Below are 25,548 nucleotides of genomic sequence, written 5' to 3' on the forward strand. Positions count from 1 at the left end.
AGTCTTAAATATATATATATATATATATATATAGAAAAAAAAACAATTAAAAATACGACATAACCATTCATATGATCTCCAATGCCCCAAGCCTAAAAGACCATTACAACAGAACTTGAATTTTGTTCCGTATGGATCAACAATTGTACCATTGCTTCAGAATTAATTAGAAATGAAACCCGAGGGAAAATTTATAATGCGATTATAGTAGTACCTAACAAAAAGAATCCTTCCATTAAAAGGAATTTCATTAATAATGAAGTATATGAAAAGAAGTACTCCGTATATAATATATAGAGGGTGCAACTTGGGTTGGCCCAACTCAGTCCAATCCGAGCCCAGTCTCAACCCGGTTTCGGGTTGGGTTGGGCTAGTCCGAGATAACTCGAATTCGGGTTCCAATCCAAATATTTTCAGTCCGATCAGGTTGTCCGGGTCAACCCCTATTTTTTCTTTTTTTCCTTTTTTTCTTTTTCAATGGGTTAAGCCCCTCTCTCTCTATATATCTCTCCACACTAATATCATAATGTCAATCTATATCTATATTTATACTATTATTAAATGTGCAAAGACTTTTTGTCTTTCAGTATTTCAGTATTTATTTATTTATATAAAAAAATATTTTTTAATTGATATAAAAATAGTTTCAATAAAATATTTATTAATTAATATAAAAAGAATAGTTATTTTTTATGGTTAATTATCATAATATAACCGGCCCGCCTAGTTATGATCAGGAGAGGACACATGTTATCATCTTATTAATCCAAGAAGCCTATAAATAAAGGCATGGAGAAAGGAGGATGGGGTACAGAAATTGAGAATTCGAGAAATTCAGAATTCCAGAATAAAATACAGAAACTCTTTATAAAAAGAGTTTTCATCTATATCTATACTATTATTAAATGTACAAAGAGTTTCAGTATTTAAGTATTTATTTATTTATATAAAAAATATTTATTAATTGATATTAAAAAGAGTTTATATATATATATATATATATATATATATATATAAATAAATAAAAACTCTAAAATCTACCTATTAAAATTCAAATTAACCTATTTATCTATTTATTATTATAATTTTTTTATTAAAAGAAAATCTAATTAGACAATAATTATTGATATAAAAAATATTTATTAATTGATATATAAAATAAAATAATTTTTCAAAAACTCTAACACAAATTAGTTTTTATTATGAGTTTCTTAATAAAATAAAATCTAATTATACAAGGATATATTTAAAGAAAATAAAATAATTTATATAAAACTGTATCACAAATTACCTATTTTATTTTCAATAAAACTTTATCACACTAGCTAAAGATATATTTAAAGAGTTCCTATAAAACTCTAACACAAATTACCTATTTATCTATTTATTATGAGTTTTTTAATAAAAGGAAATCTAATTAGACAAGTATTATTAATATAAAAAATTATTTATTAATTGATATAAAAAAAAAAGGTTTTAAAAGAGTTTCAATAAAACTCTAACACAAATTACCTATTTATATATTTATTATGAGATTTTAATAAAAGAAAATCTAATTAAACAAAAATTATTAATATAAAAATATTTGTTAATTGATATAAAAAGAGTTTATATTAAACTCTAACACAAATTAACTATTTATTTATTTATTATGAGTTTTTTAATAAAATAAAATCTAATTAGGGAAGAATTATTAATATAGAAAATATTTTTAATTGATACAAAAAATAAAATAATTTTTCTAAAACTCTACCACAAATTACCTTTTATTATAAGTTTTTTTTTTATTTTTTATAAAAGGTAATCTAATTAGACAATAATTATTAATATATAAAAATATTTATTAATTCATATAAAAAGGGTTTTAAAAAGATTTTATATAAAACTCTAACGTATATTACCTATTTATCTATTTATTATGAGTTTTTTAATAAATGAAAATATAATTAAACAAGAATATATTTAAAGAAAATAAAAAATTTCTATAAAATCTACCACAAATTAGCTAACTCTAAAATCTAGCTAATAAAATTCAAATTAACCCATTTATCTATTTATTATTATGAAATTTTTAATAAAAGAAATCTAATTAGATAAGAATTATTAATATAAAAAAATATTTATTAATTGATATATAAAATAAAATAAAATTTCTAAAACTCTACCACAAATTAGCTTTTATTATGAGTTTCTTAATAAAATAAAATCTAATTAGATAAGAATATATTTAAAGAAAATAAAATATTTTCTATAAAACTCTATCACAAATTACCTATTTTTTCTAAATGATTAATTTCACTGACACCCCCTCAGGTTTGGCCAAATATCACCCTCAAACATCTTTCGATCACTTAAGTCTGTTGTCACTTTCCCATCACACTTTCCGTTAAAAATATATAAAAGACAATTTTGCCCCTAAATACGATTTAACTTAGTCAAAAGTGCTCTTAACATAAAAAAATAAATAAATAAATAAAAAGACTACAATACCTCTAAATACACTACAAATTTACAATTATAGATATATCATATATTTATATTTATATTTATATGTATGTATGATATATATATACACACACACACACACAGAGCGGGAATGAACATTTTAGTTGGTGAGAGATCACTCAAACTTTAGACGCAAGGTGGGCTAAAGATGAGCAGTGCTTGGCTGTTGTGAAGTCTTACAATTCCTAATTCCATGGTTTGCGCCTTAGATCCGTGTATACACACATTACACACAAAGACATACACACACACACACACATACAGAGACATTTACTCCGCCCCGCCACCAACATAAACATCCGCCATCGCCGTCGCCGCCTACACAATCCCAACCCATCACCGATCGTCACCGCCGCCACTCACACAAATCCTAATCCCAATCCCAACACCCATCCCAATCTCTCCTCCTCTTTCACCACACAGAGTGATTGTTGTTCTTGGCAAAAACAAATACTACAATTAGACCAAATTCCATCAAAATTCAAGCATAATGCAGAGCATAACATTTTTTTTTCTAGTTTATATAGTTGAAAACCCACAAATCAAGATTGTTCTTCATTTAGGTCTCCATAAATTAATAATCTAAATTTCTAGAAAACTGAGAGAAAGAAAGACATTTTAAAAAACTGATAACGGATCAAAAGAGTTGATATTCTTTCTTTTCTTCACTTTGTTTAAACTGATTACATATCAAATCAAGATTGTTCTTCATTTGGGTTTCCAGAAATATATATACGTGTCTATATATATCTGGTATATCTATATAATTTGTAAATTTATAAAATTTTAGGGATATTTTAGTATTTTAATCCAATTGTTTAGGCAAAAGAGTTGTTTTGGCAAAGTCAAAGGGTATTTACGTCATTTTATATCGTGTCAGAACTATTCAACTAACTGTTGGAGTGTGAGTAAAAAACGGAACAAAAATTTGTAATGTGAGTGATAATTATTTTCAAAAGATGTTTAAGGATGATATTTGACCAAACTTGAGGGGGTGTCAGTGAAATTAACTCTTTTATAAAATTATGCCACATTGTGAGTTTTTTAATAAAATGAAATCTAATTAGACAAGGACATATGTAAAAAAATTAAAATAATTTTTATAAAATTCTATTACAAATTACCTGTTTTATTTTCAATAAAACTATATCACACTAAACAAAGATATATTTAAAGAGTTTCTATAAAACTCTAATACAAATTACTTATTTGTCTATTTATTATGAGTTTTTTAATAAAAGGAAATCTAATTAGACAACTATTATTAATATAAAAAATTATTTATTAATGGATATAAAAAGATGTTTTAAAATATTTTCCATAAAATTGTAACACAAATTACCTATTTATCTATTTATTATAATTTTTTTAATAAAATAAAATCTAATTATATAAGAATTATTAATATAAAAAATATTTATTAATTGATATGAAAAGAGTTTTCAAAAGAGTTTTTATTCAACTCTAACACAATACCTATTTATTTATTTAGTATGAGTTTTTAATTAAATAAAATATAATTAGACAAGAATTATTAATATAAATAATATTTTTTTACTTTATTTAAAAAATAAAATAATTTTTCTAAAACTCTACCACAATTTTTTTTTTTATTATGAGGTTTTTTTTTTTATAATAAAAGGTAATCTAATTAGACCAGAATTATTAATATATAAAATATTTATTAATTCATATAAAAAGGGTTTTTAAAAGATTTTATACAAAACTCTAACACATATTACCTATTTATCTATTTATTAAGAGTTTTTTTAATAAAAAAATATAATAAAACAAGAATATATTTAAAAAAAATTAAAAAATTTCTATAAAATCTACCACAAATTAACTATTTTATTTTCTATTAAACTCTATCACATTATCTATTAATTAAGAGTTTTTTTATAAAATAAAATCTAATTAGATAAGTATATTTAAAAAAATAAAATAATTTATATAAAACTCTACCTCAAATTAACTATTTTATTTTCTATAAAACTCTATCACATATAAACTATATTTATCTATTTATTGTGATTATTTTTACAAAAAATAAAATAATTTCTATAAAACTCTATCATAAATTATTTATTTTAATTTCTTTAAAACTCTATTAAATATAACCTGTATTTATCTATTTATTATGAATTTTTTAATAAAAGGAAATATAATTAGACAAGAATATATTTAAAGAAAATAAAATAATTTTTAAAAAGTGTTTATATAAAACTCTCACACAAATTATTTATTTATCTATTTATTATTAGTTTTTTAATAAAAGAAAATATAACTAGACAAGAATTATTAATATAAAAAATATTTAACAAATGATATAAAAAATAAAATAATTTTTCTAAACTTTACCATAAATTAACTTTTATTATGAAATTTTTAATAAAAGAAAATTTAATTAGATAAGGATATATATATTTAAAGAAAATAAATAATTTATATAAAATTATACCACAAATTATCTATTTTATTTAAAATAAAACTCTATCACATCAGAGAATGATATAGTTAAAGAATTTCTATAAAACTCTAACACAAATTACCTAAACTCTACCACAAATTAACTATCTTATTTTTAAAAAAACTCATTCACATATAACCTGTATTTATTTATTTATTATTAGCTTTTTAATAAAAGGAAATCTAATTAGACAAGGATATAAACAAAATAAAATAATTTCTATAAAATTTCTCACAAATTGCCTACTTTATTTTCTTTGAAACTCTATCACATCAGAAAATGATATATTTAAAGAAAATATATAATAATATAATAATGCATATAAATAAAATATAAATGTAACAACTCTAAATGATGTCAAAAAAAAAAAAAATTCGGCATGACCTCTGCTAAAAATCGTCCTACAACAATCTATTTAAATGCATTTTTAATCCGTCCCAACACAATAAACATATAATACATTCCATGGTGGTACAACCACATACTATATCATTCAGATATCATAATTACAATCCCAAAATACAAGATTAATATCAAGTGTCCATGTTTTACAACATAAGTACAAAAACAATAAAATAAGCTCCTAATCCATACTAAGTCTGTGGTAGAATGTTATCCGCCACTTCTTTCCCGTTTCATAAAAAAAAAATGTTAAATAAAATGGGTGAGCAAAATTGCTCAGTAGGTAGTGCCTAAGACACAACTCTTGTATCCCTGTGAATCCAAACAAGGAATAGGACAATAGGAATCAGGGTCATACTATGTCGAGAAAGTACAACATTAAATCCAATCTCAGCATACACAATATGATGCTATGAAATGCAATGCATGTCGATATCACTCCCCATTTTTAACATTCAAATCCATCACTTTCAAACTGTTAATATAACCCACCATTTGGTGACCCCGTAGTGACACGAGAGAAGGATTGGTTAGTGTCCCTGACCCTTGGTACCCCCGCGGCGTCATTTTGGGCCCAACTAGCTCAACCACGCTAGGGCAATCTCCCTAATTCTCTCTAGGTTATATTAACACACAGCCCCTTTGATAACCCCGCGGTGACCGGGTTTTTTCAAAACCATTTTAATCAAAACTTCTTCCCAAAATTCCCCTTTTTCATTTCAAATCACATTAATCCCATTTTATGCCCAATGGTAGTGCATGGATGTATCATGCCATGTCCAAGTTCATCATTCCATAACTAACTCCACTTAATTAATATAACATGATTCACAAAAGTTTCAAGTAAAACTACCACATGCTTTCATACAATAGAGATCTAGCATGATAGGCATAGAAAAATCAACATTTAGGTATGCTTGTGACACAAATCAGCATATATATATAGAATTCATGAATTTCACGATACACATGGAAAATCAACATTTAAATATGCTTTTAACATAAATCCACATATACACATAAGCATGAATTCCATATACAAAACCAAATCAATCATTTTTGAGGCATTCATCTCAAATTAAACATGTTTAACTATATTTAACAAAGAATAATTCATAAGGGAGCAAGAATATCATGAATTAGGAACCCCTACCTCACTTTTAAGCAAAACTCCCAATTTTCACCTCAAACCCTCAAAATGGATTTCAATTTTTGGACTCCCAAAGTTGCTCAAAACTGAAATTGCTGGTACACACGTTTAGAGTTCGCCGTGCTCTCCGTTTTGTAGCAAACGGCACTTAAAAATTCTAAGAAATAAGGAATTAATCAAGGATTGAAACCTTGAAGTGGAAAAAGGAAAAAAAAATAAAACAGAGAGGAAGATAGAAGCAGGCAGCGGGAGAGAGTGAATTGAGATTACAGAGAACCAAAACACAAACGTGGTCTTATGACCACTTTAAAACAAAACTGTGGGTCCCTCCACTAATATATATATATATATATATATATATATATATATATATATATACACACACACACATATATAAAAGACTTAAACATTACAATAAAAGTGTAAAGAATTTCGGCATTTATTTTTTAATATAAAAATATTTATTAATTAATATAAAAAGAGAACTCTATCACATATGACACATGTATTTATCTATTTATTATGAGTTTTTTAATATAAAAAAATCTAATTTTACAAGGATATATTTAAATAAAATAAAATAAGTTTTATAAAAATCTACTATAAATTACCTATTTTATTTTCTATAAAACTCTATCACATTACACAAGGATATATTTAAAGAAAATAAAATATAACCTAGGGTCTTCCAAAAAACCAAAAACTCGATATAATAAATTTTTATATCAATTTCAATCTAATGTATGAGTATAATTGAATTTCTATATTAAAATTTAGTTAAAAATTAATATAATTGAATTTCTATTGTAAATTTAAAATTATACTAAATTTCAAATAAACTAATAAAATTCACAAATTACCTAATAAAATTCAAATCTATACTATTATATATATATATATATATATATATATATATATATATATAATTTTTTAAATATTATCTAATAAAATTCAAATTACCTAAAAGAATTTATTACTTTGCAAAACTCAAACTCTACCACCAATTTCAGTATTAAAATAATTTTTTTTATTAATTAATAAAAAATAAAAAATAAATATTTTAGTATTAATATAAAAACCTAAAATAATTTATTGCATTACAAAACTCAAACTCTACCACCAATTTTAAAATATTTTAGTATTTATTTATTAATATAAAAAATATATTTATTAATTAATATAAAAAGAGTTATAATATTTTTAAATTTTTTGTAAGGTGTATTGTTACAAACTTCAAATTAACAATAATAAAAAATATGTATGAAAATAAAAATTCTGTAAGTTACAAAACATTCACCACGTGTATCTTTTCCTACTTTATATATAAGTGGACAAAAAATCTAAAGTTCAAAAATAGTAAAATAAGGAAAAAAATTTGGGTACCTACAACTAGTATTAAAGTATAAAAATTAATTGGCAGAACAAATCGGCAAGATTTAAGCTTGAAAATTATTTTTCATAAAAATATGGTTATATTTACTTTTATATATATATGAATTTGGTAGGCCTCTATATAAATACATATATATAAGTGTTGAAAAAATTTAAAATTCAAAAATAGTAAAACAAGGAGAAGATTTGGGTACCATCAACTAATATTAAAGGATAAAAAGTTAAAAACTAACCATAAAAATATGGGTTATATTTACTTTTACATATATATAAATTTAGATTTTCAAAAATAACACTTAAAAGATTTCAAATTGAGATTTGGCACCTATTAAATAGGAGTGTGTTCGGGCTGGACGGCTGACCCGTTCAATTTTTATTATTATTTTTTTCTTTTTCTCTCTCTTTTCTTACAAACAAATTTGCCAATTACATTGTGCCTTTTTCGATTTGAAACATCATAGTCACTAAAATATTCAATTATTAATTTTTATGTATTTTCAACTAGCCGTCGCCTATGGAGAGCAAATCGGAGAGAGAGGGGGAGAAAAAGCACCAACCACCTCACTCTTATTATTATTTATAGTCTCTTCAATCACACACACACACACACACATATATATATATATATATATCAAAGATTTGGAAGAAAAGAAAAAAAAAAAAAAAATTGGAAGGTGAAAAAAAAAAATGGTAAAAGACGTGTACACACACACACCGTACATATATATCAAAGATTTAAAAGATATTTAAAAAAAAAATTAAATTTTGAGTTTTCGGCTGGGTTCGAGTCGAGCCCTAGCCCAACCCGAATACGATTGGATTCCAAACCCAATCCAAATTAGACCTGATTTGTGAATTAAAAAGGCCAAGTCTCAAAATTTTCGAATTGGGCCGGGTTGGCCCGCCCAAATTGCATCCCATATATTAGTGTTAATTAGCATAATATATATAAGGATATCTAACCTACCAAAAATTATTGAACACCCGCAAAAAGAAATAAAACTGTGGAGGGCTGTGAAACTCAAATTCAAGGAGAAAATTTGGGGCATGGCCATGAAGGGAGACGAGTTATCATTCCAATACTTCCGTACGATGCCCTAATCGAGATATTGTCGTGGCTACCGGTCAAATCTATTGTACGGTTTAAGTGTGTATCTAAGTCTTGGCTCACCACGTTCACACATCCCGACTTTGTCACGCTTCACCTCACTCGTCCCCGCAGGTTCAATCTCGTCCTTACATATCCGCGCCCCCGTTTGGATACTAATAATATTCTTCCCTATAACAGGCTTTTCGTGTCGCCTTGTGGCAGCGATGAAGCATGTGATGATCGAGGAGGAGGAGCGTTTGACATCTTCAACTATAACGATAAGAATTGGAAGATGAGTATCTCCAACTGTTGTCGTGGGTTGGTGGTATGTTATTCTATTGAAGATCATCCTAGGCTATACTTGGTGAATCCGTCAACCAGAGAAGTGATTAGGTTACCAGACTCACCATCTCAGAAACTTGGTTTTGCATCACTTGGACTTGCCTATGATGCATTGGTTGATGACTACAAGGTTGTTCAAATCTCTGAAACCATTACGAGTTTATATTCACTCAGATCAAATTCCTGGAGAAGGATTCAAGACTTTCCTTTCATAGTTGCAGACTCCATATCAGGTGTGTTTCTGAATGGGAATCTCCACTGGTTCAATTGTGATAGGACCAAAATGGCTTCATTTAGTTTAGCTGACCAAAGTTTCAACACTGTTCCATTGCCTGATGATAACATATTAGCATCGCCATTTGAATCTTGTGTGATTGGAGTTGTCAAAGGATGTCTTTGTATCCTATCTCGATACGGGTCTGCCGCCAAATTTTGGGTGATGAAGGAATACGGCATCAGAGAGTCTTGGACTAAATTTGTTGTTGTCGTCCCTCGTTATATCTCCAAGCCTCTGGATATCTCAAACAATGATGAAAATTTATTTGCAATTTGTGGTACCAGATTTGTTATGTACAATCTACAAGACAAAACTTATAGATATATGCAGTTTCACAATGCTCCTCTATCTTGGCATGAGGCAGAGATTTGTTTGAACAGCCTTGTTTCACCCAAATATTACAATGCCCTTTAGAAAGGGTACCAAAGGGGAAGAAGAGATCATAAAGAAGGTGAATGTAAACAAATTTTTATTTTTGACTATCAAAATTGCTTTTTGCTTTATTTTTTTCATGTTATTTACTGCACTTTTTATTATTCAAATTTTCTGTTAGAAATATAATTTAAGGGCTTATGTGTGTCTATTTATTTAATGAAGTGGTACCCAGGATTTTTTATTTATTTAAGTTTCATCTATTTTGATGATTTTGAAACTGCACGAATCACAATGACTTATTCCCGTTACTAATGCTAAAGAACCATGCTTATTCCTTAGTACTAATTTAATCGAATAATTTAGAACCTGGATCAATTCATACTCTTATTAGTCCTTGCTAGTACTGATTTGAAAACAAATACTTATATTTGGCCAACATTAAAGTTGGATAAATTATTTTTGACCATAAGTCAAAGAGTAGTGATACTCCGAGCCTCTTGATTGATCATTGATCATTTATGTTTGATCATTTATGTTAGATACAAGAAAGTGGGGATTTCACTTTCTTAAAAATCTAAAATGATGTTCTTAGTAAAATGGCACAAAGTTCCTCTTACCTTCTGACTAGCCTTCTATACATATATAGGCATGTTCTAGATTTCTGAAAGTGAAGCTGGCTGCTTTCCCACTGTAGAGCTCTGCTGTAAAATGCCATGAAAGGCCTTCAAAACATTATAGGTCTGCATTAGATTTACAAAGCTAAAAATCTTCCATTGTTTTTGTTAAATTCTGAGTTAGAAAATGATGTCAACATGAATAAAGTAGTTAAATATTGATCTATACACAAACATACAGGCCACTATTATACATCAACACAGTTCTTTTGATTAGGACAGAAACAAGCTATAAACCAAATGAAACACAAACAGAAACTCTTATCAGCTAACCTACCTGTTATATATATATATATATCTATCTATCTATCTATCTGTTGATGGTCCTGCTTCAAAAGTTGTGTTATTTCTTTTATGGCGTTGGCCCCAATAGAAGCTTCAATGCTTCTTCCATGGATGGCCTATCAGAGGACCGGCTTCTGGTGCAGAGCAAAGCAACATCAACAACCAGTTTTATCTCCTCTTGGAATGAATTGGAAGAACCAACTTCATTGTCATTGTAAATCTCTCTAAGAACAACCTCCCTTGGTTTACTCTGCACACTCTCTCCAGCATTTGTCAGCCTACCATTTGTTAAGATTTCCAGTATGACCTCCCCAAAGTTGTATATATCCATGCAGTGCAGAGTTCCTCTTTTACGGCAGTGCTGACTTCACCTGTCCATAAATTAAACACAAACTTTGAGAATTCAGTATCCTAAAATAAAAAAATAAAAAAGATTTGAGACCATCTTTTATGCTTTATTTTAGAATTAGGAAAATTATTCCACTTTGGGACAAGTGACAGCTTCCTCTCTGTTGCACCCTTTGTGATTAACCAAAAGCTCATAAAGCTTGTCTAAAGGCTACTTAAAAGCTATGGCAAACGAGCCCTTAGACATTTTGTCAACGGTTTACATATGAATTTTCCACGAAAGTTCTGATTTGTCTGTCTTTTAACAGGGAATCAATTATGAATTTTCCACCAAAGTTCTGAAAGTTCTGAATTTTTTTTTTTTTTTTCCTTTCCTTTTATTTATTTATTTTTTCTTTCCTTTTATTTTTTTTCTTACTAACAAATATGCAAATTACATTGTTTCTTTTCCGATTTGAAACATCATTGACACTAAAATATTCAATTATTAAGTTTTATGCTTTTTAAACTCTAATTATATTTTTATTAATACAAAAATATAAAACTTACCTTATTTTATTTTAAATATAAAAGTAAAAGAAAAAATTTCTTTTAATTTGTTATTAAATAAATTTTTATTTTTAAATTACTCTAATAAAATCCTAAAACAATTAGGGTACATGGAAGTAATCCTTAACACAAGCCGTTAACACAAGCCGCCGCCAATGGAGAGCAAATTGAAGAGAGAGGGGAGAAAAAGCACCGACCGTCTCACTATTATTACTTCCTCCGTCTCATATTAGTTGTCCGCATCAAAAACTTTGACTCACAATTTTTGTAAGTTAAAATTAGCCAAATAGACATCTAATATGGGATATAGATAGTATATAAGTAAAAAAAATGAATATGACTAAAAATGATCTCAAATAACTTAAAAATAAAAGATGGTAATAAGTCAAATTTTTTTTATTAGACAACTATTATGGAATATTATTTATAGTCTCTTCAATCAGATGTATATAAATATAAATTTAAATATAAATGTGCCCAGAGGGGGCACATGCCCTTCCTGGCCTAGCCCTGTCCACTATAAAATATATTAATTTTTATTTTAATTTATACATTTATAAGAAAATTTCTATTTATGCCCCCTAATATTTTATATCCTTAGATTTCCTTAAAAAAAAGGTTAAATTTTCCTTCTTTACTCAAATTCTATTTTTTTTTTCTTTCAAATTTCTCATTTTTCTTCTTCTTCTTCTCATTAATTTTTTTTTTAAATTATAATTTTTTATTTTTATTTTTTACAATGCGTCTTTCTGAATTAAAATCCTAACTCCGCCGGACCAATTAGAATTTTGAGTAAAAGATATAGACACTTCACGATTCACATGTATACACACACACACACATATATATATATCAAAGATTTGGAAGAAAAGAAAAAAAAAAATTAGAAGGTGAAAAAAGAAGAAGGTAAAAGACGTACATATACATATATATCAAAGATCAACACATACCATACATATATATCCAAATTACGTATATATATCAAAGATTTGAAAGATATTTAAAAAAAAAAACTTTTTAAATTTTGGGCTGGGCTTGGAGAAAATCCAACCCAAATTGAACCCGATTTGGGAATTCAAAAGTCCAAGTTTCAAAATTTTCGGGTTGGTGGCCCGCCCAAATATATTAGTGTTAATTAGCATAATATAAATAAGGAACCTTATCAAAACCTACCAAAAATTATTGAATACCCGCAAAAAGAAAAAAAACGGTGTTTGGCTGTAAAACTCATGTTTTGGAGAAATTTTGGGGTTATGGCCACGAAGGGGGACGAGTTATCACAACCAATACTGCCGTACGATCTCATAATCGAGATATTATGGTGGCTCCCGGTCAAATCTATTGTACGGTTTAAGTGTGTATCAAAGTCTTGGCTCACCACGTTCACACATCCTGATTTTGTCACGCTTCACCTCACTCGATCCCGCAGGTTCAATCTCGTCCTTGCATGTTCGCGCGGCGGTTTGGATACTAATATTCTTCCCTGTAACAGGCTTTTCGTGTCGCCTTGCGGCACCGATGAAGCATGTGATGATCGAGAAGGAGGAGGAGGAGCGTTTGACATCTTCGACTGTAACTATCAGAACGGGTGGATGAGTATCTCCAACTGTTGTCGTGGGTTGGTGTTATGTTATTCTATTGCAGAGCATCCTAGGCTATACTTGGTGAATCCGTCAACCAGAGAAGTGATTAGGTTACCAGACTCCCCATCTAAGGAATCTGCATCACTTGGGCTTGCCTATGATGCATTGGTTGATGACTACATGGTTGTTCAAATCTCTTACCATTCTTTTCCTCCTTTTGAAACCATTACCACTTTATAGTCACTAAGATCAAATTCCTGGAGAAGGATTCAAGATTTTCCTTTCTCAGTTGCAGGCTCCATATCAGGGGTGTTTCTGAATGGGAATCTCCACTGGTTCAATTGTGATGGGACCAAAATGGCTTCTTATAGTTTAGCTGAACAAAAATTCAACACTGTTCCATTACCCGATCATAACATATTAGCATATCCATTTCATTCTTGTGTGATTGGAGTTGTCAAAGGATGTCTTTGTATCCTATCTGGAGATGGGCCTGCACCCAAATTTTGGGTGATGAAGGAATACGGCACCAGAGAGTCTTGGACTAAATTTGAGTTTGTCGTCCCTTGTTGTATCTCCAAGCCTCTGCATATCTCAAACAACGATGAAAATTTATTTGCAATTTGTGGTACCAGATTTGTTATGTACAATCTACAACAGAAAACTTATAGTTTCACAATGCTCCTCTATTTTGGCATGAAGCAGAGATTTGTTTGGACTGCCTTGTTTCACCAAAATATTACAATACCCTTTAGAAAGGGTACCAAAGGGGAAGAAGAGATCATAAAGAAGGTGAAGGTAAACAAAAATTTATTTTTATTATTATTTTCATGTTATTTACTGCACTTTTTATTATTCAATTTTTCTTGTACAAATTTAATTTAAGGTTTATGTGTGTTTATTTATTTAATGAAGTGGTACCCAGGATTTTTTATATATTTTTTTATTTAAGTTTCATCTATTTTGATGATTTTGAAAATAGATTTTGAAACTGCACGAATCACGATGACTTATTCCCGTTACTAATGCAAAAGAACCATGCTTATTCCTTAGTACTAATTTAATCGAATAATTTAGAACCTGGATCAATTTATACTCTTGTTAGTCCTTGCTAGTACTGATTTGAAATCAAATGCTTATATTTGGCCAACATTGAAGTTGGATAAATTATTTTTGACCTCCAGTCAAAGAGTTTAGCAGAATTCCGAACCTCTTAATTGGTCATTTGTGCTAGATACAAGGAAGTCGGGATCCCACTTTTTAAAAAATCTAAAATGATGTTCTTAGTAAAATGGCGCAAGTTCCTCTTACTTTCTGACTAGCCTTCTATACATATATAGGCATGTTCTAGATTTCTGAACGTGAAGCTGGCTGTTTTCCCTCTGTTTACTGTAGAGCTCTGCTGTAAAATGCCATGATAGGCCTTCAAAACATTATAGGTCTGCATCAGATGTACAAAGCTAAAAATCTTCCATGGTTTTTTTTTTTTTTTTTTTTTTTTTTTTTTTTTTTTTTTTTTTTCTATAATTAAGGATTTCCATGGTTTTTGTTAAATTCTGAGTTAGAAATTGATTTGGTTATCTAGTTTAAACCAATCCTCAAAAAAAAAAAAAAAATAAGCAGGAAAATTTTATGTCACTTCTTTTTTCTTGTAGGTACACTACATTTTATGGGCTTCAAAAATGAAAATAAAACCCAAGAAAAAAGATGTCAAAATGAATAAAGTAGTTAAATATTGATCTTCCACAAGATGCTTTAAGAATACACAAACATACAGGCCACTATTATACATCAACACAGTTCTTTTGATTATGACAGAAACAAGCTATAAACCAAATGAAACACAAACAGACACTCTTATCAGCTAAGCTACCTGTTATATATATATATATATATCTCTCTCTCTCTCTCTCTCTCTCTCTCTCTCTCTCTGTTGATGGTCCTGCTTCAAAAGTTGTGTTATTTCTTTTGTGGCTTTGGCCCCAATAGAAGCTTCAATGCTTCTTCCATGGATGGCCTATCAGAGGACCGTCTTCTAGTGCAGAGCAAAGCAACATCAATAACCTGTTTTATCTCCTCTTGGAATGAATTGGAAGAACCAACTTCATTGTCATTGTAAATCTCTCTAAGAACAACCTCCCTTGGTTTACTCTGCACACTCTCTCCAGCATTTGTCAGCCTACCATTTGTTAAGATTTCAAGTATGACCTCCCCAAAGTTGTATATATCCATGCAGAGTTCCTCTTTTATGGCAGTGCTAACTTCACCTGTCCATAAATTAAAAACAAACTTTGAGAATCGCCAAATGCAGACACTATAGGATGCGATAAACATTTCAGTATTGTAAAATAAAAAAAAATAAAAAAGATTTGAGACCATCTTTTATGCTTTATTTTAGAATTAGGAAAATTATTCCACATTGTTAAACATTAAGAATTATTCGTATGGAATATTAACTGTAACATGCTACATGTACTGAGACAAGTGACAGCTTCCTTTCGTTGGATCCTTTGTGATTAACCAAAAGATCATAAAGCACATCTAAAGGCTACTTAGACATTCTGTCAACTCTGTTTACATACGAATTTTCCACGAAAGTTCTGATTTGTTTGTCTTTTAACAGGGAATCAATTATTGTTGAAGATGGGTGTACATAGAAAATCCAGCTATAGGTAGAAAAGATAATATATTTTTTTTCCTATTCACACACGCCCATATCCTTGCTTTTCTATCAATCTGTAATTCTGATCTTCCTCCACAATTTGAACTACATGAAAAGAAGTTAATCTTACCTGTCCTAAGATTAGAATAAACCAGGTTTTGGAAGTACAAGAAAGATAAAACACATAGGCTGACACATGAAAACATAACATGGTCCTGGAAATCCTTTGTTTTCTAAACCATGGTAAACTGACTCTGCAGGCTATAAAATTATGACCCAAGTTCGTATTTTGAATTCAAAATAATAATAATAATAATAAATAAATAAATAAAATATAATCTTGAATCAAAACAACTATTAAACTGTGATAGACTTCAGTAGTTTGTATAAGCAGAAGCAAGTCAATTGTACCTGTTTTTGCTGGAAATGGAACTTTATTCCTTTGTTGGAGAAATCTGAACCCATATTCGGCCAAATGGGGTTCCATATTTTCGTCGAACATGATGCTACTTGTCTTTAAATCTCCATGGGAAATTGCAGGATAACAATCATGATGAAGGAAACAGAGTCCTCTTGCAATTCCAATCACAATCTTATTCTTGGCTGCCCAATCTCTCTTCATTCTAATCTTCTCAGTCAAATTTCCATTAGGCAAGTAATCATACAGCAGATAAGCCTGATTCTTGTTGTAGCAAAATCCCAGCAATCTAATCAGATTCTTGTGCCTCACATTCCCAATCCGGTTTATGAATTCCGACATAATCTTCAATTTCTTTGCATCCCATTCGATCCTCTTCACTGAAACTGTTATTCCTGTGGGCATGACAGCCTTGCAAACTGAACCTGATAATGGTGGCACTGTCTCTACTTCTAATGAATTGAGGCTTCTCAAAACATCATTTGCAGTAAATTGAGGAAGTCCAATAAAAGAAACCATTTCCCATTTGCCTTTACTTTCCCTTCTGAAGTAAAAAATCCCAAATGCTGAACATGTGATGAACAAAACCACAGCTGCACATAGTATGAGAACCCATGCTAGCTTCTGTGTCCTTTTGCTTCCCAAATCAAATTCATTTCGAATCTCCTTGGAGTTAGGACAGTGTTGCAGAGGCACTCCACATAACTTAGGATTTCCAGAAAATGCACTGCTACCCATTATCCTAAAAGTCTTTTCAGAAGGAATTGAACCAGAGATATCATTGAAAGACACATTTAGAAGTACTAGGCTTGAGGAATTACCGAAGTTCACCGGTATTGAGCCGCTGAAATTGTTGTGTGAAAGGTCCACTACACTAAGAGCAGGCAGGCCTGCAAGCTCTCCAGGTATATGACCTGTTAAATTATTGTGAGCTAAATAAATCCTCTCAAGAGCCTGACAATTGGAAATGCTTTCTGGGACAGTTCCAGATAATTTGTTCGTGCTCAATTCAATCACAGAGATCAATTCACAGAATTGGAATGGAGGAAGATTATCTGAGATACTACAAGAAGAGGCAGAGAAGTTCTGAAGTAATGGTATAGTCCATGTTTTTGCTGGGATTGTGCCTCCAAGTTCTGGATTATTAGACACATTGAAGTACTGAAGCTTAAAAGCTTGAGATATATCATTTGGAATCCCACCAGTGAACCTATTTCTAGACAGGTCAACATATGTGAGATCTAAGAGTTGACTAAATTTCAAAGAAATCTCACCCGAAAATGAATTGTCTTCGATTCGGAGGCGAACAAGAGAAGAACAATTGGAGAGAGATGGAGAGAGCCCACCAGTAAAATTATTTGAGAAGAGAATCAATTTGTAGAGTACCCCTCCTGCACATATGTCTGGTGGAATGCCACCAATGAAATTGTTTGTTGAAACATCCAACCATTTGAGCTTTGAGTGCCTCCCCAAGCTCTCTGGAAGTGAGCCAGTGAAGAAATTGTTCCATATGAAGAGTGATTCAAGTGATGGAAGTTCTGCTATGCCTTCAGGAACAGTGCCATTCATGTCATTGTACATGAGACTGAGCAGTTCAAGACTCTTCAGCTCTGAAAAGCTCTGAGGAATAGGCCCAGAGATTTGGTTATCAGAAAGATCCAAGCTTGTGAGAGGTGTGATTTTGCTGAACTCCCAGGGAATCAATCCAGTGAGCTGGTTTCTGAAGAGAAAAAGTGAGTGAAGCTTGGTGAGATTGCTGAGTGACTTTGGGATTGAACCAGAGAGGTTTGCACCAGCAATATCAAGATACTGAAGCTCACTCATGTTACCCAATTGCCATGGAATGCTTCCTTGGTATGTGTTGTAGCCAATCTCCATGTGTGTCACTGTTTTGAGATTGCCCAATTCAGGTGGTATGCTGCCACTGAGAAAATTGCCTGCTAGATGAATGAATTCAAGGCTCTTGAATGAACCATATTCTGATGGAATTGGTCCACTGAAGTAACTCCCAGCTAAATTGAGTGTTTTGAGTGATTGAAGCTGCGAAATCTCGGCCGGCAAGGGGCCTGAGAAGCTGTTACTGAAGGCATCCAACACAAGCAATTGTTGAAGGGTGGAGATTCCACCAGGAAAGTGGCCAGAAAAATTGTTTCTGCTGATATCTAGGCCTCTTAAACTGGTGAGATTGAAGATCCCAACAGGAAGATTCCCAGAGATTGAATTGTAACTGATGTTGAGATCCATAAGATCTGTGAAGAGATTGAGTTGCTTTCCTGACATGACACCACCAAGATTCTTCATGGAGAGGTCCAAACCAATGATCACAGTTGAGTTCTTGTCACAAGTGACACCAGGCCAAGAACAAGCATAGATTTTCTCAGATGGGTTCACTCCAGAAGGCACATTCCAATCACTCAAACTATTGGTTTCATCTACAAGCTCAGATTTTAAGCTCAATAATGCCTCAGAATAGGGATCAACTGCCAAAACAGCAGCGACCAACATCAAAGAGAAGACAAGGTTGAAGTACATGAACACGGAAATCTCCATTGGAACTCACAGACGGACGGACGGACGAACAAAGAGGGACAGCTATAGACCCCAGAGGCCAGTGGGTGTGGAAGATATCTAACTATATTACCATGTTATAATATGTTTTGTGTGTTTTGTTGAGCAGTGCATGGGTACTAGTGAAAGGTGTGGAAAAGAAAGGGAGTGACAAATAGGGATTAGTTGGTATAAGAATATTATTGGGTTGCTTTTGGGAGCAAGAATGGACCAGTGGGTGGGTTTATTTTGGATGGTGTTTGCCATTAAAGAACTTTTGTTCCATCCTGAAGGCATCTTTTTCTTCCTTTTTCATGAAGGGGAATCCAATACGTGTGGTAGCAGTGAATAGCTTGAAATAGAATTTAAGCACTGTGCGACATGATGGTTTCAAATCATCAAAAAAACATTGGAGTAATACAGAAATAAAGGTGTTTTGTTTGGTCATCTGCCATTGGATTGGTAATTATGCAGTCAAAGTGATGCTTTAATCATGGATTAAAGTGAGGAATATTGTGCTAATGATGTTCTAACAATTACTATTAGAGTGGAGCAGAAGCATAATAATGGCCCTAGTTCAATCTGTGCTCACCACACGGCCCCATGATTATTCAGTTGTACTGAAAACTTTGTTCAATCATAACTTTCCAGGGAAAAAAAAAAAATATATATATATATATATATATAGAGAGAGAGAATGATATTTCCGTCCTCACTAGGTGAGCATCTACACCATCCTCACTAGTGATGTAGACCAATAATAAATCACTATCAATGTGATTTAGTTGTGATTTGATAAGTGTGTATTTACCCATCATAATAAATCACCGTTTTCGTGATGGCATGTCTATTTATTATTAGTCCACATCACTAATGAGGATGGTGTAGATCCTTATTAGTGAGGACCTAAGTATTGCTCATATATATATATATATATATATATATATATATATAAACAAGAAAACTTAAATATCAATGTCTATAATTGACTTCCATAGCAATTTTATATGGATGTGATTTTCTAATCTACTTTATATTCTAAATATTCATGTTGACCTTGACATAACAGTGAGGTTCCTTCACGAGGGCGGCTCAATAGTCAATACAGTATGAGGCCTTAGGCCAAAAAAAAATAAAGTGGCCTTTTCATTAGATCTATTCATATATTTATGTAACTAATTATTTGTTTAGTGATTTTTAAACTTATTATTAAAATTTTTCCAAGCTCTAGTTCTATTGTTAATTAATTGGCTATGTATGTGTTTTCTAATAGTCATATTTAACAATATAAATAAAAATTACAAACAAAATATATAATTTTATGATAACAAAAATTAATAAAACTATAAACTAATTTAAGTTATAAAATAATAAAAACTGATTTCGAATAATTTGGTCTAATGCTCCAATAAATTCTTTAATAGAATATAAGTATATTCAAAATCTCCTTCGGGAGTGAGATTGTGAGATTGTAAATTGTAATTGTGGAGAAGATGAAAAAAAAAAAAAAATTATAATGAGAAAGGAGAAAAAATATGTGAGGAATAAAAAAAAGAAAAGAAGAGAGAATAAAAATTAATAGGATTCTTAGAAAAATATAGAAAGTTTCACCAATTTTCCCTTAAATATATATTTAATATTTAATTTTAATGTGTGTGTATATATGCTGATGAGAGAGAAAGAAAAAAGAAAAGAAAAGAAAAGAAAAGAAGATAATACAAGAATAGAAATATTTTGATCAGACTATTAAATTTTGTATTTGTTGAGGTTTAATGATATAAGAAAATAAAATATATAGGCAAGTTATAATGTATAAAGAAAAAAAAAAAATTTGGTGGCCCGCAAAAAAAATAAAGAATAAAATTTTTTTAAGTCAACTGTCCAATTTCTTTATACGTTGAAGTTTATTAATTAAAGAAAATATTATAATTGTTTTAGAAAAGTTATAATATATACAAAAATAAATAATTATAGGACCTTCTTATTAGTTGGAGGCTACAGGCAATCGCCGAACTCGCCTAAGGCTCGAGCCAACCCTGCTTCACGTCACAGGAATATTATAGGCATGACACAACTGTAAGGTTCCTTCACGTCACATATATACTATAGGCATCCATAATTAATGAACTTTCCTAAAAGTCAATGAAAATACTAAATTTTCATATTTTTCTTGAAGATTTGTAATTCCAGTGAATGTATGGCATATGCTAGTGTATAGTATAGATAATGTAGATCATTGTAGGGATTTACATAGACTATTGTTGTGGTTTATTAGCCATATGACTGTATATGGAACTGGGTACATGAGAGAACAGTTTTTTTTTTTTTTTTTTTGTTTTTTTGAAAAACCTTTTGTTTATTTGAAGCCTTGAAGGATACAAAAGTTGAGTCCTCGTATCGAAATCTGTACAAGCAAGAAAAAGTGTGTGTCATTGTGTTGGAATCTGTGGCATGCATTGATGGTGACCTTGCAATTTGTTATCGTATTTGTCTAAATTTGACTACCATGTGAAGACTAAAAATAAAAAAACAAATTAATTAACTCAAACCTAGGTAGTTATCTACTTATAAATCAGGCAACAAGTACAAGTAAATCAAACTGACAATTTTACTAAACCTAATCAACTCAAACGCATATACAAATCAAGTATACCACAACTAAAGCAAATTAACATTTTTTTAGTAAAAGTTTATACAAACTCACTTTACAATAAAGCTAGAATGACCCGTCATCATTTCAAATCATTTTATTTTTTATTTTTATTGATTTCTTAACAGGCATAGTCCTCTTATTTAGTTTGTCTGAATTTGTTAAAAATAAATAAAAATTATATATAATCAATCAAATTTAGGTTGCTCTTAGGATTTGGAAGGTTTGTAACGTGACTTCACCCGGCATTACTTAATGAAAATGTCTATAATTAATAACACTGTGATACTGACTAAAAAATAAGATTGTGAATTTTGCAGGATAATTTAGTTGGTCGGGTTTGGGTTTTGTTCCTCAATGATTATCAGTTCGAATTTTCTCAGAACTACTGGAGACTTACTCAATCGTTAACTTTAGGATCTCATAAAATTAATCGAGTTACGCGTAAGCTGATCTAGATATTTACGATTATAAAAAAAAAAAATAAATAAAGAAGAAAGAGGAGGTTGTGAAGCGGTGAACGCCACACACTTTTCTTTATGTTGTTACATCAATCTCAACAATTGTATCATTACTCAACTTGGGTAGGTGAATTTATACTTATTTTACAGTGATAGGTTGAGTTTGTTCTCGTTTATTTGTTTAATTAGGAGGCCTAAGTATAATTTTCCTTAAGTTTTAACCTAAAAAATAATGTTTTTACATAATTCAGACAAAACTTTTGGCTGTGACCAAAAGGGTCATCAGAGGGTCTTACTGAAGAAGTTATGATATACCATAAAGGACATAAAATGGCTGTCCTGTGTTTTCATAACCAGAGAAACTTTGGACAGAGTCATTTATGAAGCACTCTGCAAGAATTTAATTCCCGTATTCATTACCATCACAGGAGGCAACTGTAACACCCGTGAGTACACTGAATTTTTTTATTTCAATTTTGTGTTCTTTCCTTCAATTCACACATTTTGCTATTTTCAAATAAATGAGTTTAGTTATTTTTTTTTTTTTCAAGTAGATTTTGCCATGTTCATAACACAATTGCCAATTAATGATATAAATCTGATATGCCCACCAAACGGATAAAACTAGATGAATTTTATTTTCAAAGTGGTAGCTAGTTGTCACAGATCTAGTCATATAAAACGGAAGCAAAGGCGACGTAATTAAGTCATAAATAGAGAAAATTTGAATGAAAGAATGCGTTTGGAGCATGAGAGCGACACTTGTTGAGAAGGACTGTGTAACTCAGGTCACAGGTAAAACTTGTCCTTACTCCGATTAAGATGAGAAAGTGAATAGGTATATATAATTGAGTGTTGGCCCTATTTAATAATTTAAGTTTTTTTTTTTTATTAATTTTTTTTATCGAATCGCAAAACACCCACCCATTACAATTGATATTAAAACCAGACCTATTCCTTAATCCGGTGTCACGCCAAACGTCCGGCTCAGAGGGACAACAAGAACATTACGAATTCGGGTGAAAAAAATATCACAAGGTGAATTTATCCCACATCAAATTTAAACGAAAAAGTGAATGAGTATAAATATATTAGATGTAGTTTAAATTTGTAAATAAGATGCTAAAGCACTAGGCCTAAACTTGTCCCAAAATCGGAGGATATAATATATTATCTATACCTAAACATCACCGTTTAAAAGACCATCGTATCACTAACCCGTTGGACAACCAGATATATTATCATATTCTAATCTGATATGGTTCATTTTCTAGACACAATTGAAATAAGTCCAACTGTGTGCACAAGTTTCTAAACTCTCATGCAAAGTATGCAATGGCAGTTTATAAAAATATTAGTAAATGCTCAATTAGAGGACCTGGAAAGGAAATTAAAAAAAGAAATCTTAAAAAAGTTTTCCCATGCAGATTTGAAAAAGGAAGAGCACCAACCAACCGTGTGCCTCTGGCTTGCTTGAGAAGAACACATCTTTTTAGGCAAAACAGATTTGTTTTAGACTTTAGTCAAAAGAGAAGGAGGAGGAGCTTATGTTTTATATCTAAATAATCTTATCTCATATATAAATGGGCCAACACTGAAAACTTTCTATTTCTATCGTAAGAGCACCCATGGAATGAAAAAGACTACTGCTAACCCTGTGATAGAAAGATCCACCTTAGAGAATGGAGGGTAATCTTGTCTTTCTCGAGTGTGCTTAAGGGGGTGGAAAATCTAACCAAATGTTAGATGCATAAATCACAATGGATTAGCATTTAAATTTAAAAATAAAAAATCAATCATACATGCATAAATCAATCTAAAAAAGGGGAAGATAGAGAGTGGGTGGGGATTAAGTGAGTGAAGAAAGGGACATGTCCTCTAATTCTAGCTACTTTACAACGACCCCTTTCACATTTTGGCTGGTAGTGACCAAAAATTCATGTTGAGACAGCAAAGTGACAATTGCATCGTCTCTGAATCATTCAAACACCGAAAGTAACAAAAGATTCGCAAATTTATATTGGAAAGATGCGCACTTGGAAGCTACTGTTAACACAGTACTTCCTTTCCCAAATTTTTTTTTTTTTTTTTGGGGGACCGAGGGAGTATTTTGCAACGGATACATGAGGCTCAACAACTGTTAACGTAATAAAAATGCAGGTTCGAGTAGACTCGGATCCCAAAAATGGCCTCATTTGAGGGTGAACCATCATCCAATGTTCACCTTTGATGTAGTACAAAACCCTCCACAACCTTCTTTAACGCAGAGAGGTTCTTTAGTCGGTTATAACAGTTACTTCTTATGAATTAAAAATGAAAAGGTTTCCTCCACCTTATTCGGTTTAGATAATCTATTCTTGTTCCGCATCACCATCCTCATCTATGTTATCCTCATATATAAATTTGCTCCAGAACTTGCTAAGTTCACCCTTGTGATCATCTTCACTTGGATTTTCAACTTGTCTTTGATGTTTCGGCGTGTAATCAAAGAGCTGTGCTACATCGGCCGATTCGGTCCAAGTCAGGTTACACAAAAACATGTGGGACCACATGGATCAAAGAGCCAAATTGCCTCTTAACCAAAAGCCATCTTTCTTCTGTTCAGGAAATGCAGTTAATCATTGAATTTGGTTGGTGTCAAATCAAAGCGTGGTGCTACTTGAGCTGATTCAAGCCCAAATCAAGTTACTCACAAACATGTGGGACCACATGATCTGATATCAGGCTTGGCCCAAATCGGCCCAAGTAGATTTTGCCATTATAGCAAGCTATATATCTTCCTTGTTCAAGTAATGCAGCTTATCATTGAGACAGCGTTGAAAACGGTAAAATCTAATAGGTCAAGTCGAGTAAGCAGCAATTTAAAACGATCGCCTGGCTTTGGGCCTAACCATTTGGGCTTTATTTCGAAGCTAGGATCCTTTCATTAGTGGAAAGGGTCCAGTACGCCATCAACGATGGTGATTACAATCACAACTGGTCCTATTAAGTTCTGTCAACCCAATACCCACTCCCAAATCCACACACCTTTCCACCTAACGCGACGCAACCAAACGCTTCACACACCCCCGCGCGCGCACTGTGTGTGTTTCGAAATGGCCACCGCCACCATTCTTCGACACCAACGAGATTGCCTTCACCGCAACCAGTTTGTTTCTTCTTCCTTTAGACATGGCCGAGCCCCTAAACTATGGTCAGACAGGTGAAGATCTTGAAACTAGAAGAAGGAGAAAAAGATCGATGCGATGACGACTACTAATTGCAGTTGCTTCAACTCTATCTCCTCTGAATGTGCAGAAATTGGGAAAGCGGATGATTTGAATAGGAGGGAGATGTTGGATTCGTCTCCTGTTGCTTTGCTTCACCTC

General features: G+C 31.1%; 3 protein-coding genes and 1 long non-coding RNA gene across 4 annotated transcripts; 2 read left to right on the forward strand and 2 right to left on the reverse strand.

The window, feature by feature from the left end:
• Positions 1-5,399: 5,399 nt before the first annotated feature.
• LOC132279061 (uncharacterized) lies at positions 5,400-6,849 on the reverse strand. Its single transcript, XR_009471207.1, has 2 exons — positions 6,531-6,849; positions 5,400-5,689 (listed from the first exon to the last, which is right to left on the reverse strand). It is a non-coding gene; the product is annotated as an uncharacterized LOC132279061 (long non-coding RNA).
• Positions 6,850-9,301: 2,452 nt separating this feature from the next.
• LOC132278075 (F-box/kelch-repeat protein At3g06240-like) lies at positions 9,302-10,042 on the forward strand. The gene has a single exon (XM_059779902.1). It carries the CDS (start codon positions 9,302-9,304, stop codon positions 10,040-10,042), a length of 741 nt encoding a protein of 246 aa, XP_059635885.1.
• A 3,070-nt stretch (positions 10,043-13,112) lies between these two features.
• Positions 13,113-14,906, forward strand: LOC132278076 (F-box/kelch-repeat protein At3g06240-like). Its single transcript, XM_059779903.1, has 3 exons — positions 13,113-13,625; positions 13,683-14,240; positions 14,838-14,906. Exons 1-3 carry the CDS (start codon positions 13,113-13,115, stop codon positions 14,904-14,906), a joined length of 1,140 nt encoding a protein of 379 aa, XP_059635886.1.
• A 244-nt stretch (positions 14,907-15,150) lies between these two features.
• Positions 15,151-19,354, reverse strand: LOC132279793 (leucine-rich repeat receptor-like protein kinase TDR). Its single transcript, XM_059781838.1, has 2 exons — positions 16,516-19,354; positions 15,151-15,709 (listed from the first exon to the last, which is right to left on the reverse strand). The coding sequence occupies exons 1-2, from the start codon at positions 19,070-19,072 to the stop codon at positions 15,402-15,404; spliced, it is 2,865 nt and encodes a 954-aa protein (XP_059637821.1). The 5' UTR covers positions 19,073-19,354; the 3' UTR covers positions 15,151-15,401.
• Positions 19,355-25,548: the final 6,194 nt, after the last annotated feature.

The sequence above is a fragment of the Cornus florida genome, unplaced genomic scaffold (genome assembly GCF_030987335.1).
Source record: "Cornus florida cultivar Cherokee Brave unplaced genomic scaffold, ASM3098733v1 CherokeeBrave_3.0.0_Hap2_Chr10, whole genome shotgun sequence".
NCBI classification, from domain to species: Eukaryota; Viridiplantae; Streptophyta; class Magnoliopsida; order Cornales; family Cornaceae; genus Cornus; species Cornus florida.